This window comes from Triticum urartu, chromosome 7, assembly GCF_003073215.2.
Source record: "Triticum urartu cultivar G1812 chromosome 7, Tu2.1, whole genome shotgun sequence".
In the NCBI taxonomy this organism is placed as follows: Eukaryota; Viridiplantae; Streptophyta; class Magnoliopsida; order Poales; family Poaceae; genus Triticum; species Triticum urartu.
This window is the reverse complement of record NC_053028.1, coordinates 638,129,790-638,143,835: the sequence shown is the minus strand read 5'-3', so window position 1 is coordinate 638,143,835 and position 14,046 is coordinate 638,129,790. Positions and strand designations below refer to the sequence as shown.

The following is a 14,046-nucleotide window of genomic DNA, read 5'->3' as shown; positions in this document are numbered from 1 at the left end:
GATCTCTGGTGTTTCAAAATACACCAGATGGAGTCATCCTTTTGGGTACAGGGCACAGCTACAACATTTGGCTCTGCAAAATTCCAAGCACCGACCTTCCTCTCAAATGGGAATGGGCCGGCCGAGGAGAACACTAAGCACCCAGGAGAAGGTTACTAGGCACTGGACCAAGATTTCACACTATCGCTGTCACATAACCGGTATTCTTGGGTGATCTATCTTATCTTGCAAATTCTTTCGCCTAAATCTAGCTTCATAAAATGCCTAACCAGAAACATCAACATTATTCTTCTTAACAACTGCTACGAAAGCAACAATATGCAACACAGTAATGAAGATAGATATATGCGGATAAAACAACTAGTAGCTACTAAAGTTTCACACTGCTGCAATGCCAAATCAATTTGCACTCGGCATTTGAATTTACAGACCATCCATTCCATGAAGGGACAATTTGCCTATATGTTGGGATTTTTCTGATTCGGCATACAGGCAAATTATATAGATGACAAGATAAAAAAAAACAAGAGACATGGACTACGACCTCTATAGTCTAGAGGATCCCACATATGCATAGCAGTGTCACTTCAGATCTAACTAAAGAGTGATAGAGTCTGCTGGTTCAAATCGATAACCTCGGCGATGAGCTCGTTCAAAACAGAGGGATAGGTCGCGATTATATGCTCCCAGCCATCGGTCGCCATTATTGTTTGCAAACATGAGGGAGACTGGACCAGGATAAACTTAATGCACGCCTCTTTCAATCCGCGGCAGTGGTGCCGCTCAGCCATAGCAAGGGTGGACGTCACCGAGCGGACACCTATGAGCTCAGATAGCTGTTTTTCACAGATGAACTTGAGCCGTTGGAGATCATATCTGTCTGCCGCTACAAACAAGTCCTGCAGCCATTGCACGCGCGTTTCATCCTCTACTGCTTCCTCTCCTAGTCCTTGTTCCGCAGCTTCTGGCATTTTGTCTTCTGCAGCTTCCTCTCCTTGTCCATGCTCCACAACGTGTGACATTTTGTCCTCCTCCATGCTATCCTCGTGCATCGCAGGGAATGAGTCTGTGTAGACAAAGCTAAGCAAGGCTCTGAATATGCTTGCTTCCATGTCTTCGATCCGTATGACACTGGATGTAGTAGCAGTACTGCCCTCCTTCATGGGGTCAAAGAGCTGTGCCCTGAAGACGTTAGATCGGGCTGCAAGCACGCATCTGTGTGCAGCGATCGTCTCGCCACCGACCTCGAACGTCACATCAGCACCCACATTGGTTTGAAAGAGATCGCCGAAATGCCGGTGTATGTCGGGCAGGAGCGCCTCGCCGCCGCCGCCCTTGGTGTCGTGGACAACCATGATGTCGCACCGGATGGTGAAGCAGTCACCCCTTAGGTTCGCCGATCGTTCGAGGGTCAAGATGGCAACGAGGACGAAACCCACCGGGTTTTGCTTGCCCAAACCCATCCTCACGAGAAAATCGTAAACCCGTCCCCGTCTCCGTCAACATGCGCGGGGTTAAATTTTTGCCCGTCCCTTAAACCCATCGGGTTTTCAAAACCCACGGGGAACCCGTCCCCACAAGAAGTCAATGAAAACATCAACAGTTGGAAGAAAAACAGGAGCATATTACAGCAGCAGGCGACGGCTGGGGGACCTAGGTTTAGGTTTAGGTGTCGTGTTGTGCGGGAGAGAGAGTCCTAAAGAGCGAGCAACACTGCAGCGACCGAGTGAGAGGTTGGTTTGTACTCCAGGGCCTCGATGCTGTGGGGCTCGGCTCCTCGGGCACTGTGGCTTTGGGCCACTTGAGTCAAGATGGATCGTTGCGTGCTAAATAATGTATTTTGACGGGTTTTTTCGGGTTTCGGGTTCGGGTAGTACTCAAACGGGTTTAAACCCGTGAAACATGCCGGGTTTAATAATGTACTCACGAGGAGCCCCGCGGGGATAGGAAGTCGCCCATCCCCGTTCTCTAATAGGGTAAAAACCCGCGGGGATACGAGTTTCGGGGCTCCATTGCCATCTTGATTCGAGGGCGTCTCTCCTGACGAACTTGTCGTAGCTCCACGAAGAACCGGGGAAGGGGAAGCTGCACGAAGACAGAGTTTGCGGCGGCGGCGGCGGCTCGTCGTCTTTCTGTGCGCGCGGACTGGGCCTGCCTAGGGCGGGCGAGCGAGCGAGCTAGGAGGGAGGGTTACCACGTGGCTGGGCTTGAAGGCCCATCGCTCAGGGTAAAAAAAAATCTAAAAAAAGGTTTTCCGGTCAAACGATTAGTGCTGCTATATGATATTCGAATTTGCTTATGGAATTTTAAATAAGATTTGGCTGCAAATTTTACCATAAAAATAAGTTTTTTTAATTCAATCAAATCATTTCCAACTCTTTAATTATAGGAACTCCCGGTTGATCATCGCCTCATTTTTCTTTGACACAGAAGATATTTTCTGTTGGTCTCGTCCCTTCTCACAACGTGGTTGGCATCCTCTCGCACATCGGCACCTCCCCCTTTCCTCTCGGGCATGCCGCCGTGATGCCCGGCCTCTTCATCCACCACCGTCGGCACCTTGTCATTTCCGTCTTGCTGAAGGATTGTGTGCACGTGCAACCGTGTTGCCGTTTGTTTTGTCTAGACTAAATAACCTTGGCAACCTCGTGCGATGGGTGTTGGGGGTACTCTAATTTTTTTTCTCATGTCAAACAAATTGGCACCCTTGATGGGACCTGGTTCTCCTCACATCTCTGATTCGTTGTGGTTGTCGGAATCGTCTTCCCCGTCTATCAATCTGCATAACATATTGCATGACAAGGCATCGGCGAGGAGCTCGGCTAACCAAGATCCCTTCCATGCGGATGGCTCTCCCATGACAACAGCTCGAACCGCTGGTGACCCACTTGGGTAAATCAATCTTCGTATCTACATAGTTACTGAGAGACCTCAACAAATCATGAAAACTAGAAACGAAACATGGGACGCGGAGTTTGTGAACTCGAGCACACAGGCCCTCGTTATCTGAGCGGTTGGGTATAGCCTCGCGATTCGCCGCATTTAATGCGCGCGACAGGCTCGGGTTCTGCCAAAAATAGAGAAAAATGAGATATACGTACACATGCAGACCTGAGCAGTGGGCCATGTCTCGCACAGATGATGAACGCCGTCCAAGAGTGGGAACACAGCCGTGGCTCGAGACGTCAATGTCGTCCTGATCCGTGGCTCAGGTTTTCTGCTTTCCCAGTAACTGCGAGAACCGACAGTAGCCGAGTAAATGCAAAGGGGTCGCTAGGAGCAGTTGTCTTCTACCTCATGAGATTGGATCCTTCCTTTGTCGACGATCTCGGCGACCTACGGCGTGCGAGAAGATGCCTGCGGCAACCCGCGAAGATGGAGTTTTTTTATGCAGCCCATTAAGAGGTACGAATCTGAGTCGTTGTGTATGTATTGAATTATAATTTGTGGTGGCGATTTCTAAAGATCTAAACTGTATTTCGCGATTTGTGGTGTGCAGACGGCAGACCTCCCCATGGAGGCGGTTGGGCTGCTGCCCATGATGGCAGCAAGTGCGGACGGCCAGATCTGTGCCGCACAAATGGCGGCGGGGACAGGGATTGAAGATTCCGCTCAAGCATCTGAGCAATCTGTAGAGCAGATCGACCTCAAAGCTGCTAGGTGAACGCAAAGGTATGGCTTTGTGACGATTTAGATTCTGTGTGACATAGTTCGTGGTGTGTGTTTGAATGACCAAGAGTTGAAACACTTAACGGTTATTTTTGCACTATGGCTGGTGCGCTGTGGGCAAATAATTGATTTCCTGTATGGTGTTTGTGCCTGCGTGCTGCTTGAGCCAGGCTGAATTTTTAATCAGGGAGTAATTTAGAGTCTTTGTTGTATGTGATAGCTCGGCAATCTAGTTTTTTCTGGCTTTATGTTTGCATCGACTATTTTTGTCTGAACACTGTGATTTACATTTGGATGAGGAGAGTAATTTGCATTTGTTCGTTATCCGTTTCTGTCTGAACACCGTGATTTACACCCAGAGTCACAATTGGGGTTGCCGAGCCAGGCAGGGCGCCATGCCCTAATAGGATGATTTTTGCACTGGAGAAAATGGGGAAACTAAGTGAAAGTGTTCTGGCCGGTTTCTGGGATACTTATGAAACTGCCTTGCATTTGCAATTTTATCAAAAAATAGTGTTATTTGCTCGCAGAGTTAGGATTTATGCTGCCGCGGTAGGCAGGACACAGTGTCTGGTATTTTTACACTGGAGAAAGCAATCCGTGGTTCTGCTAAAAATCTTGCAGATAATGTAATTGTGCCAAAATTGGGGACAAGTTTTGATACTTCGGATGAAGCCTATGATCTTCACAACATATACTCTTGGGAGAAATGCATGCAAGAAATGCATGCAAAAAATAGTCTGTGGCCGCGCTGTATGTAAAAAATGCTTTGGTATTGCTGAACACTGCTAGCTACTGAATTGTTCATTACTAAACTTATTTCTCATTGTGTACAAATGGGCATCAGGGGAAGGCGTTCGTGGAGAACACTAAGTCTTGTCGTTGTGAGTGCCCTGCTCTGATAAGGCTGCAGCGTTCCAATTCCATGGACAACGGTTGGTACATAGCAGATAAAAGGTGCCATACAAAGGTTTCATCAAGAAAACAAGATTTTGAATCATTTATTGGCGGCAGAGCACAAGCGGACGACATGCCCAGATTGTGGAGATGTTCCAAACCAAGCTCGGAAACCTGCGCACTGCAAGAATTGTGGGGTAGAAGGTCACGGTCGAAACAACTAGAACAAAACACCGGAGCTAAGAATGAATGAAGGCTGATTTGAAAAAAAATAGTGTTGAAATGTGCTCGTGTAGTTTGAATGTTGCGTGTTTGGAAAATCTTCAGTTATGTTGTACTATTACTTTGACTATGCCTGTAAATTGTTCAGACAAAATTGTTTCTGCATGTTTCGAATCGGAGATGTGTTGTGACATTACATTAGTTCCATATTATTGACAGGCAGTTTCCTGAATAAAACAGTGGTGGTCTTAATTTTTTGCATGCAATTGTTATCTTTCAGAGTGGAACCGATCATATACTGTTGTATATTCAGAAAGTTGTTATCATAGACGTGGAACAGATCATATACTGTGTTTTATATTCAGAAAGGGTTATATGTGTTGATTGATCTTTGTAGATCAAATAGATGGCCACCTGCTTAGTTTCTGCTTGCTGAATGCTCCAGCAAGTTAATGAAGCTTTCAGTAACTGACAGGCTTCAGACAAGCGAAGCTATGGTAATGCTCATGTACATATGGTAGTTCCATGCGTTCAAATTTTGAACTACATGAGCACTGTGGAGACTGTATACATATTTACCATGTGAGACTGAGATGAGTTGTCCCCTGCGTTTGTCATTGGTTCATGTAGATATAGCAATACTGTTGTGCAGCTCTTGGCAAAGAGAGGAGATGGCTCCCCCTGTCTTCTCGGACGGCGGATCAGCAATTACACGATCAGATGCATACTCCGAGCGAGATGTGCTTTTGGTGGAGGTACTTTGCATTCGTGTTGTATGTGGCTCTTTTCTATGTTTTGGGGATGTTCGTCAGTTTGGTATGAATGACATTTTCAGGTCGATGTAGCTTCGGAGGGCGTCCGTGAAGGAGAAGGATCTGAGGTGCCATAAATTTGTCTTCAGCTCTTTCTGCTGTCTCGGAGGATGCAAGCATCTATAATCTAGTTGATATTCAGGAATGAACACCTGCATGATCTTACGAATGTCTGAAGACTAACGCCTGTATTTTGCAGGGGGCTAGGTGCTGATGATACTGATCTGGACGAAACGCTGTGATGGTGGAAGGCCACAGGAGTTGCCGGCGCTGACACTCTTCAGGGATACGGCGACCACGATCCTGCCGCCGGTGGCTGCACCTGCGTCGCGGCAGAGAAGGATGAAATGGGGACGATGTTGGTCCAGAATCCGATAGATGACGGCCCATACCGTCGTCTCCCATCCGAGCCGGTTTGGGCGTCAATAACGGGGTAACGTCGGCCACTTTTCAGATGTAGGCCATGGGCCCTGAATAAAATAACAATACAGGGAGTATACCTGGGCCTATACCTGTTCGGTCGAGCATCCCGAAGCCAGCTGATGGCGTAGATAGCGAGCTTAGGTGTGCTCGGGCTCACATGAGCACTTTCCCGAAACATGGCCATTGTAGTAACTTGCTACACTTGACAGTGAGTGATGAAGCTCCAATATTAGAATAATAAAACCTTTGAAGATTATCTGAACAAAAGAGTAACAATTTCTCCTCCCCTTCTTCCTGCTAACACAAATATCAATTCCTTTTGTCTAAAAGCAATTGTCTGAAAAGAGCATGATAACTTTTACATATATAAGCTCCGAGATCGACATTGTCCATGTAACTAAAAACAACAATCACATGGAAGCAACTAACCTATAATTATATAAGGTATTCCCTTGACATACTTTCAGTTAAGTGACAGATTTTTCATAGGAAGCCACGAATGGCAAAGAGCACTGCAGAGTAGAACTTCCCTGCAGAATTTACATGATAGAAACGCATTAATAAGCAAACTGGTAAAAATAGGATATAATATTACAGATTCCATTTGTATCTATCAAAAAATTGGTACGTGGTCACACGTAAGCTAACTATACATATACTTTTGGGCACCCTACCCTCTATGAACTACTCCCTCCGTTTTAAAATATAGTGCTTCCTCTATTCCCGTGCTTCAATTTTGATCATAAATTTAACCAACGAGACTGACTGCGGCTGGAGCAAAAGTTATACTAATGAATTCGTATTCAAAAGAAGTTTTCAATTATATAATTTTTTCTCCTGTCGCAGTCGGTTTCGTTGGTTAAATTTATGGTCAAAGTTGGACCTCGGGAAGCGCGGACGCATTATATTTTAGAATGGAGGGAGTACTACATTGATAACCATGAACGAGAAAAGAATAAATGGAATCTGTTGGGGCCTAGACTGCATGACCCATGACCATGGTTTTGATACAGGGCAGCTACAAATGACTAAGTATCTCATGACACAACAAATATTATGAGCATCCAGGACAATTATCTTTCAAACCTAAGGTGATCTGTTTCATTTGGCATCAAGACAAATTACATTTTAGGTTTGTCCATGCCTAATACTTATGGGTTGGACAGATACACATACTTTCCACAAAAAAAGGATAGATACACATATTACCACAGGGTTCATCTTCTAGAATTATGAAAAAATAATTCACAACAGTACTTCTTTAATCTGTTGTTCCAGGACTCATGTGTCTGTTTTAACTTTGACATGTTACCTTACCTAGTACTCTTGAACTAAAACCACGACGAGTAAATCAGAACGAAGGGAGTACATCAATACCAGTAAACAGCGCTCAAACGCAAAGGTTATAATTATGTGGCAAGGGCTCCAATCGTGAAGGGTGTAATCTGGGATGCCCTTCCTGAACTTAATTAACCATCTGACCCACCCATTCTGCAGTCTTAAATTGCTGAACAAAAAAAATATTGGGAGGCTGATGGATAAGAGACATGAAGAGATCGATCGATGGAATGCACTTGGAAGTGTAGATCAAAACTAGCCCGAACAAAACCAAAGGCATCTATCTGAATGAATGGCATCAGAACACTGCCAACACTAACATGTGATGGATTATTGATTAATCGTTAATCGATGATTATGGCGATTACTGATTAGCAACTTCATTGGACCAGTCAGTCATGTCCCAGCAGAGCAGTGACAGGGCCAGCAAAACCGACCCGACCCGACCGCACCACCTGCTCTCCAGAGTCCAGACTAGTCCTCGCCCACACCGGCGCCCGCGGCCCGTACCCCTCCCCTCCGGTCCGGCGCACCACCCCCCACGCCCACACCCGCACCCGCACCCACCCCCCAAAATCCCACTCCCTCCCGAGTCCCGACCCCCTCGCCGCGTCGATCGAATCCCGAATCCCAATCCCCGGCCAGCCGCCGTCGCCGCCGCCGCCGCGATGAGCGTGGTGGGGCTCGACGTGGGCAACGACACCCTGGTGGCGGCGGCGGCGCGGCAGCGTGGGATCGACGTGCTGCTCAACGCCGAGTCCAAGCGCGAGTCGCCGGCCGCCGTCGCCTTCTCCCACAGCGCGCGCCTGCTGGGCGCGCACGCGTCCGGCGCCGCATCCTCCCACGCCCCCTTCTCCAGCCCCAAGCGCCTCCTCCTCCTCGCCTCCCGCCCCGCCCCCCGCGACCTCCCGCGCCTCCCCTTCCCCGTCGACGTCGCCCGCTCCGGCGCCGGCGGGGGCGCCCGCGTCCACGTCGACCACCTCGGCCGCCGCATCGCGCTCTCCCCGACCCACATCCTCGCCATGTTGCTCGCCTACCTGCGCCAGCTCGCCGAGGACGACCTCGGGGCCCCCGTCGCCGACTGCGTGATCTCCGTCCCCTGCTACCTCACGCAGGCGCAGCGCCGCGCCTACGTCGACGCCGCGGCCGTCGCGGGGCTCCGCCCGCTCCGCCTCATGCACGACCTCGCCGCCACCGCCCTCGGCTACGGCCTCTACCGCTCCGACCTCGGCGTCGCCGGGGGCCCCACCTTCGTCGCCTTCGTCGACGTCGGCCACTCCGACACCCAGGCCGGGGTCGTCGCCTTCGACGCGTCCGGGATGAAGGTGCTGTCGCACGGCTTCGATGCGGACCTGGGCGGCCGGGACTTTGACGAGGTGCTGTTCGAGCATTTCGCTGAGGAGTTCAGGGACAGGTATAAGATCGATGTCGTGGGTAATGTGAAGGCGAGCATGAGGCTGAGGGCCGCCTGTGAGAAGGCGAAGAAGGTGTTGAGCGCGAACGCCGAGGCCGTGGTCAACATAGAGTGCCTCATGGAGGAGAAGGACGTGAGGGGGATGATTGCGGACCTGGGCGGCCGGGACTTTGACGAGGTGCTGTTCGAGCATTTCGCTGAGGAGTTCAGGGACAGGTATAAGATCGATGTCGTGGGTAATGTGAAGGCGAGCATGAGGCTGAGGGCCGCCTGTGAGAAGGCGAAGAAGGTGTTGAGCGCGAACGCCGAGGCCGTGGTCAACATAGAGTGCCTCATGGAGGAGAAGGACGTGAGGGGGATGATCCGGAGGGAAGACTTTGAGAAGCTCTGTGCTGAGTTGCTGGAGAGAGTTGTTGGGCCGTGCAGGCGGGCGATGGCAGATTCAGGTATTGGATTGGATAAGCTGCAGTCTGTGGAGCTCGTTGGGTCAGGGTCTCGGGTACCTGCTATTGCTAGAGTTCTGGCCGGATTCTTTAGAAGGGAGCCTAGTCGCACAATCAATGTCAGTGAGTGCGTGGCTCGTGGTTGCGCGTTGCAGTGTGCAATGCTTAGTCCCACATTCCGTGTTCGGGAGTATGAGGTATGCATGCCAGCTTTTATCTTGTATAGTCTCTTGTTATATAAGCTTAGTGTGGTACTTGAAGCATGCTGTATTGCTGGCTGTTTACTGAGAAATGTTGCATTTGGTGTATTTCAGGTGCAAGATGTAATCCCTGCCTCAATAGGATTTTGCACAAATGAAGGCCCAATATCAGCATTGACAAGCAACACATTGTTCCGGAGAGGCCAGCCCCTTCCTAGTGTTAAGATAATTACTTTGCATAGGACCAGTGGTTTTACTTTGGATGCTTTTTACGTGGATGAGAATGAACTGCCCCCTGGCACCTCAACACAAATCGGTAGTTTTGAGGTATGCAATTAACTCTCTTGACTGATAAAATGTGATCATGTTTTAGCCTTTTGATCCAGATGTCTCTTTTGTTTTATTTAGCTCTAAGACTCTGTTATCTCCATGTGAATACAATAGCTCCAAGACAACAGTGTTTCATCATGGCACAAGTTTTGTAGAACCTTTGATGCTTTCACTCCTTGCTTACAAGTTAATTACAAAACCAGATACTTTTTTCATGTCTTCTGTTCATTTCATGGCACCACTGTTTCTGTAGAACCTTTGATGCTTTCACTCCTTGCTTACAAGTTAATTACAATAATCAGAAGATACCTTTTTTCATGTCTTCTGCTGCCTTATCATCTAGACGCCTTGTTGTGTTCACTTAATTGGTGCTTTAGTAGGCAATGGACAATACTCCTAGAATGGATAAACAATCTTGTCAATCATAACACATGAGTATAAAGATGGTAATCAATTTGTAGTATCTCTTATTTGGAAGTGCATATCTTCAATGTGTATGCCTGGTAAGTGTGAACCATTGTAAACATTAGTGCTAGAACAAGACAATTGGAACTGTAGGATTTATATTATAGATCACGAAATGATTCTCTTCAGAAACTACCTTGCAACTTCATTCTCTAAAGAGATTGCAACACATATTTTCAACAAAAAAGTATTGTTATGTTTTCCTGTCATCATTGAAGTCATCATATTCACAATGCTGCCTCTCTTCAGTTGACCATGAAACACTAACATGCTGTCTTAACAAATCATAAAATTTCGTCTTGTAAGAGCTCATGTGGTGCCTTTATTGTACCGCAAAGTATCAGGTTGTTTAGTTTCTGATCAAGTGATCATCATTTTGAAAAACATTTTAGATAACTTTTGTGTTCCTAACTCTAGCTGACCTTAATGCACTCAAAGATCAGTGTTGTGCTCTCTCGCAGTTTATTTATTTATCCCTGAAACTCTGGGATCCACAGTTTGAATCCTTAATTTCGGATGGACCGGTGGTAGCTCCATACATATTAGGTCATGGTTCGGGACAAACTTTTTTTTTGGGGTGGGTGGGTTAGGGGTTTTAGGGGCTGGGAGAGGAGGATGTAACATGCACATTTACCTACTGCGGTGACCTCATAATTTGTAACTGTTAAATGTTGATGTCTTCCATGATTACTTCTAATCATTCTAGTGTTGTAATTTCCTTATTGCAGATTGGACCTTTCGAAGCACATAGTGAAAAATCTAAAGTGAAAGTAAAAATCCGGTTAAATCTCCATGGACTTATTTCAGTGGAATCAGCTGTTGTAAGTGTCAACTTTCATAGTCACTGCCAGATTTTAGTTATAAGTTGTTCAATATTGTCTTTCTAACCTTTAAACTGCCTCAGTTGATTGACGATGATCAAAGGGATGCAAATTCTGCTGACTCTATGGAACTCGATTCCAATGATAACATGGTAAGGAATTATGCCAGCCCTCCCTGGTCCTAGATCTATGCTACATGTGTTCCTCTAACTAAATTGCAGTATGATGACCAAAGGCATGCAACTTCAGCAGACTTTCACAACTATTGTAGTACATGAGTTTCTATATGAGTATAATTGCCAGCTGGCGTTCTGTGTTGAAGTTGGTAATAAACGTGCTGCACTAACTTGCAAGCATACTCCTTTTGTGGGTACTATATGCAAATCCACTGGCATATATATGATACTTTAACTATTTAAGGTGCTAAATTTTGTGATAATCTTGTTAATCCTTAGCTGGTTGGGATAAGGTACCGTAAGATTATTTATACCTTGTATGTTGAGTATTTGAAATGGGGGAGGGAATACCCTACCAGATGCATAAAATGTTAAAAGTCGAGAAATGATGCAACTGTCATCTTTCAATTATTGCCCAACTAACTAGGTGTGACAACTGTTATTATGTGCAGGATCACAAGTCGAGAAATGAACCGCCAATGCACCGGCAGGACTTGCAAATTGTTGAGTCTATTTATGGCGTAATGAGCAAGCAGGAATTGCTGGAAGCTCAAGAGCAAGAACAACAACTGGCCTATCAGGATAAACTTGTCGAGCGAACGAAAGAGAGGAAGAACGCATTGGAATCCTACGTGTACGACACCCGTAATAAGGTGGCAGTCTGAGAGTGTTTTCCCAATTCCTTTCCCAACCTAAAAGTTCTGTTCGCTGATAAATTGTTTTCTAGCTTTCTGAGAGGTATCGGAGCTTTGCTACTGATTCTGAAAGGGAAGAAATCTCAGTTAATCTACAGCAGACAGAAGATTGGCTTTATGAAGAAGGTGATGATGAGACTGAAGCAGTTTACACTAGTAAACTCGAGGAGCTAAAAAAGGTACAAATGGTACCTTTTGATGTTTTTTTTATCTGCATCCATGGCCCCTTATACACCTTATACATATTTTCTGATATATGTTTGTCAATGTATTTTCTTGTCCTCGGTATTAATAGTATTTCATGATTTATCACTTCACCTTTGGGCTTAACTGACATTCAAGTTGTATAGTTTTTATACCTGTTCTTTGTTGTCCATCGTATCCTATCGCACATTCCATGTTAATGCACGGATGATTCCAATGTGTTCTTCCTATTTTTGGACTATGCACCTCTTTGTTGGACTATTTCCTTATGTTTCTCTTTATATTTAAAGCTTGTAGATCCCATTGAATATCGTTGTAAAGATGAGGAAGCCAGAGCTGAAGCTACAAGGGAGCTTCTGAAGTGCATTGTTGACCATAGAATGGCTGCCAAGTCATTATCTGCGCCTGAACGAGATGCTGTAAGTTATTTAACCATTTTTTGTGTGTGCCCTTATTAACACTTGAGTCATTGCATATCTATGTGTGGTCTGCTAGTTTGTACTAACTCAACACGGCGATAAGTTGATCTAAGTTGTAAAGTGAAACTGTTCATGTTCCTTGCAATATGTGTATTATAGTAATTCCTTGAATTACAATAATCAAATGCCAAAAGAGAAAAGGGATGAAGCTTTTGAAATAAACCTAGGTTACTTAATAATGAACACACGAAGTGTTGACAGTAGTTTGTTTTAACTTAGTCTTTCTGTCTGCATACTGCATAGTATCATGCTATATAGAATTCTGTTGCTACTTGCACTTCTGATGACCGGTTTATCTGCCAGATTGACAATGAGTGCACTAAAGTTGAGCTGTGGCTGAGGGAGAGCTCGCAACTACAGGAGTCCTTGCCCAAGAATGTTGACCCTGTAGTTTGGTCTCATGAAATCAAGAAAAAGGAAGAGGAGCTGGACATGTATTTGACCTTTCTTCCTTGAATCCAAAATTTGGCATTTTGTGCTCTTTTGAAAAAATGTTTGGTGTTCCATTCCACGATATCTTAGATTTGGCTGATTCCATTTGCAGGTCATGTAGCAAAATAGTAACTAGCAGGGCACGGGGGCATGACAACGATGATGGATGCTAGCAGGTTCAGATCAAATGCATAAATCAGATAGAGATATTAGACCTTGCTGAGGATTCCCTGCAGAATGGCCATGGCCAGGTTTGACATTTTGTAGAAATATACGGACGTACGGATATCTTCTAACCTTGCCATACGATCAACTCTGTACCACACTGCCCGCCATTGGGTGCCTGCATCTCAGTACACTGACGTGCAGTTTTCACTAGCCATGATTGTTGATACATGTGAATTCTTTTTCTTCGTAATCAGATAAAGGTTGTCGTCTGCTTTAGTTTGATGTGAACGAACAAGATGAGAAATGGAAGCAAATTTGTGTGCAATGTATCTACTTACCAAGGAGTCGTCTGCTTTAGTGGTTTCATGTGAACGAACAAGATGAGAAATGGAAGCAAATTTGTGTGCAATGTATCTACTTACCAAGGAGTCGTCTGCTTTAGTTTCATGTGAACGAACAAGATGAGAAATGGAAGCAAATTTGTGTGCAATGTATCTACTTACCAAGGACCGCATGGTTATAACTTGCTGTATTCATGTATGGAAGATATGATCAATGACCATAGATCTTCATGCTTGAATGTTTTGTTGCAGTGAGATTTTACTTTTGAATGAGTTGATTTTATTGTGGTTTCACTCTCTTAGTATTAAATTTGCATGTTTGTTTAATGTTAGATGAGAAGCAATTCTTTGAATATATCATGGCATTTTTTTCTTTATGTGCTTACAATCATATTGTGCTATTTTTGTGGGAAAGTGCAAGTTCTAACTTGGATAAAACGTTAGAACTTAAATGAAAAGGGAGTGCACAATTTCTAATTTGTGGCAGATGCCAGTGAAGATAAAAAAGGGGAAACCC

General features: G+C 45.6%; 2 protein-coding genes across 2 annotated transcripts; one reads left to right on the top strand and one right to left on the bottom strand.

Moving 5' to 3' along the window:
* Window positions 1–342: 342 nt before the first annotated feature.
* Window positions 343–1,463, bottom strand: LOC125519262 (BTB/POZ and MATH domain-containing protein 2-like). The gene has a single exon (XM_048684127.1). The coding sequence runs from the start codon at window positions 1,461–1,463 to the stop codon at window positions 594–596; it is 870 nt and encodes a 289-aa protein (XP_048540084.1). The 3' UTR covers window positions 343–593.
* Window positions 1,464–7,907: 6,444 nt separating this feature from the next.
* On the top strand, window positions 7,908–13,784 carry LOC125526062 (heat shock 70 kDa protein 16-like). The gene is made up of 10 exons (XM_048691090.1): window positions 7,908–8,881; window positions 9,098–9,415; window positions 9,533–9,745; window positions 10,942–11,034; window positions 11,118–11,186; window positions 11,663–11,863; window positions 11,938–12,084; window positions 12,400–12,528; window positions 12,892–13,022; window positions 13,133–13,784. The coding sequence occupies exons 1-10, from the start codon at window positions 8,030–8,032 to the stop codon at window positions 13,191–13,193; spliced, it is 2,214 nt and encodes a 737-aa protein (XP_048547047.1). The 5' UTR covers window positions 7,908–8,029; the 3' UTR covers window positions 13,194–13,784.
* Window positions 13,785–14,046: the final 262 nt, after the last annotated feature.

Coding starts and splice junctions, on each gene's coding strand:
- LOC125519262 (XM_048684127.1), bottom strand. CDS start 1,463: ATGGGTTTGGGCAAGCAAAACCCGGTGGGTTTCGTCCTCGTTGCCATC.
- LOC125526062 (XM_048691090.1), top strand. CDS start 8,030: ATGAGCGTGGTGGGGCTCGACGTGGGCAACGACACCCTGGTGGCGGCG. Junction 8,882..9,097: donor ACGCCGAGGCCGTGGTCAAC/ATAGAGTGCCTC, acceptor GCCGTGGTCAAC/ATAGAGTGCCTCATGGAGGA. Junction 11,864..11,937: donor TGTACGACACCCGTAATAAG/GTGGCAGTCTGA, acceptor ATTGTTTTCTAG/CTTTCTGAGAGGTATCGGAG.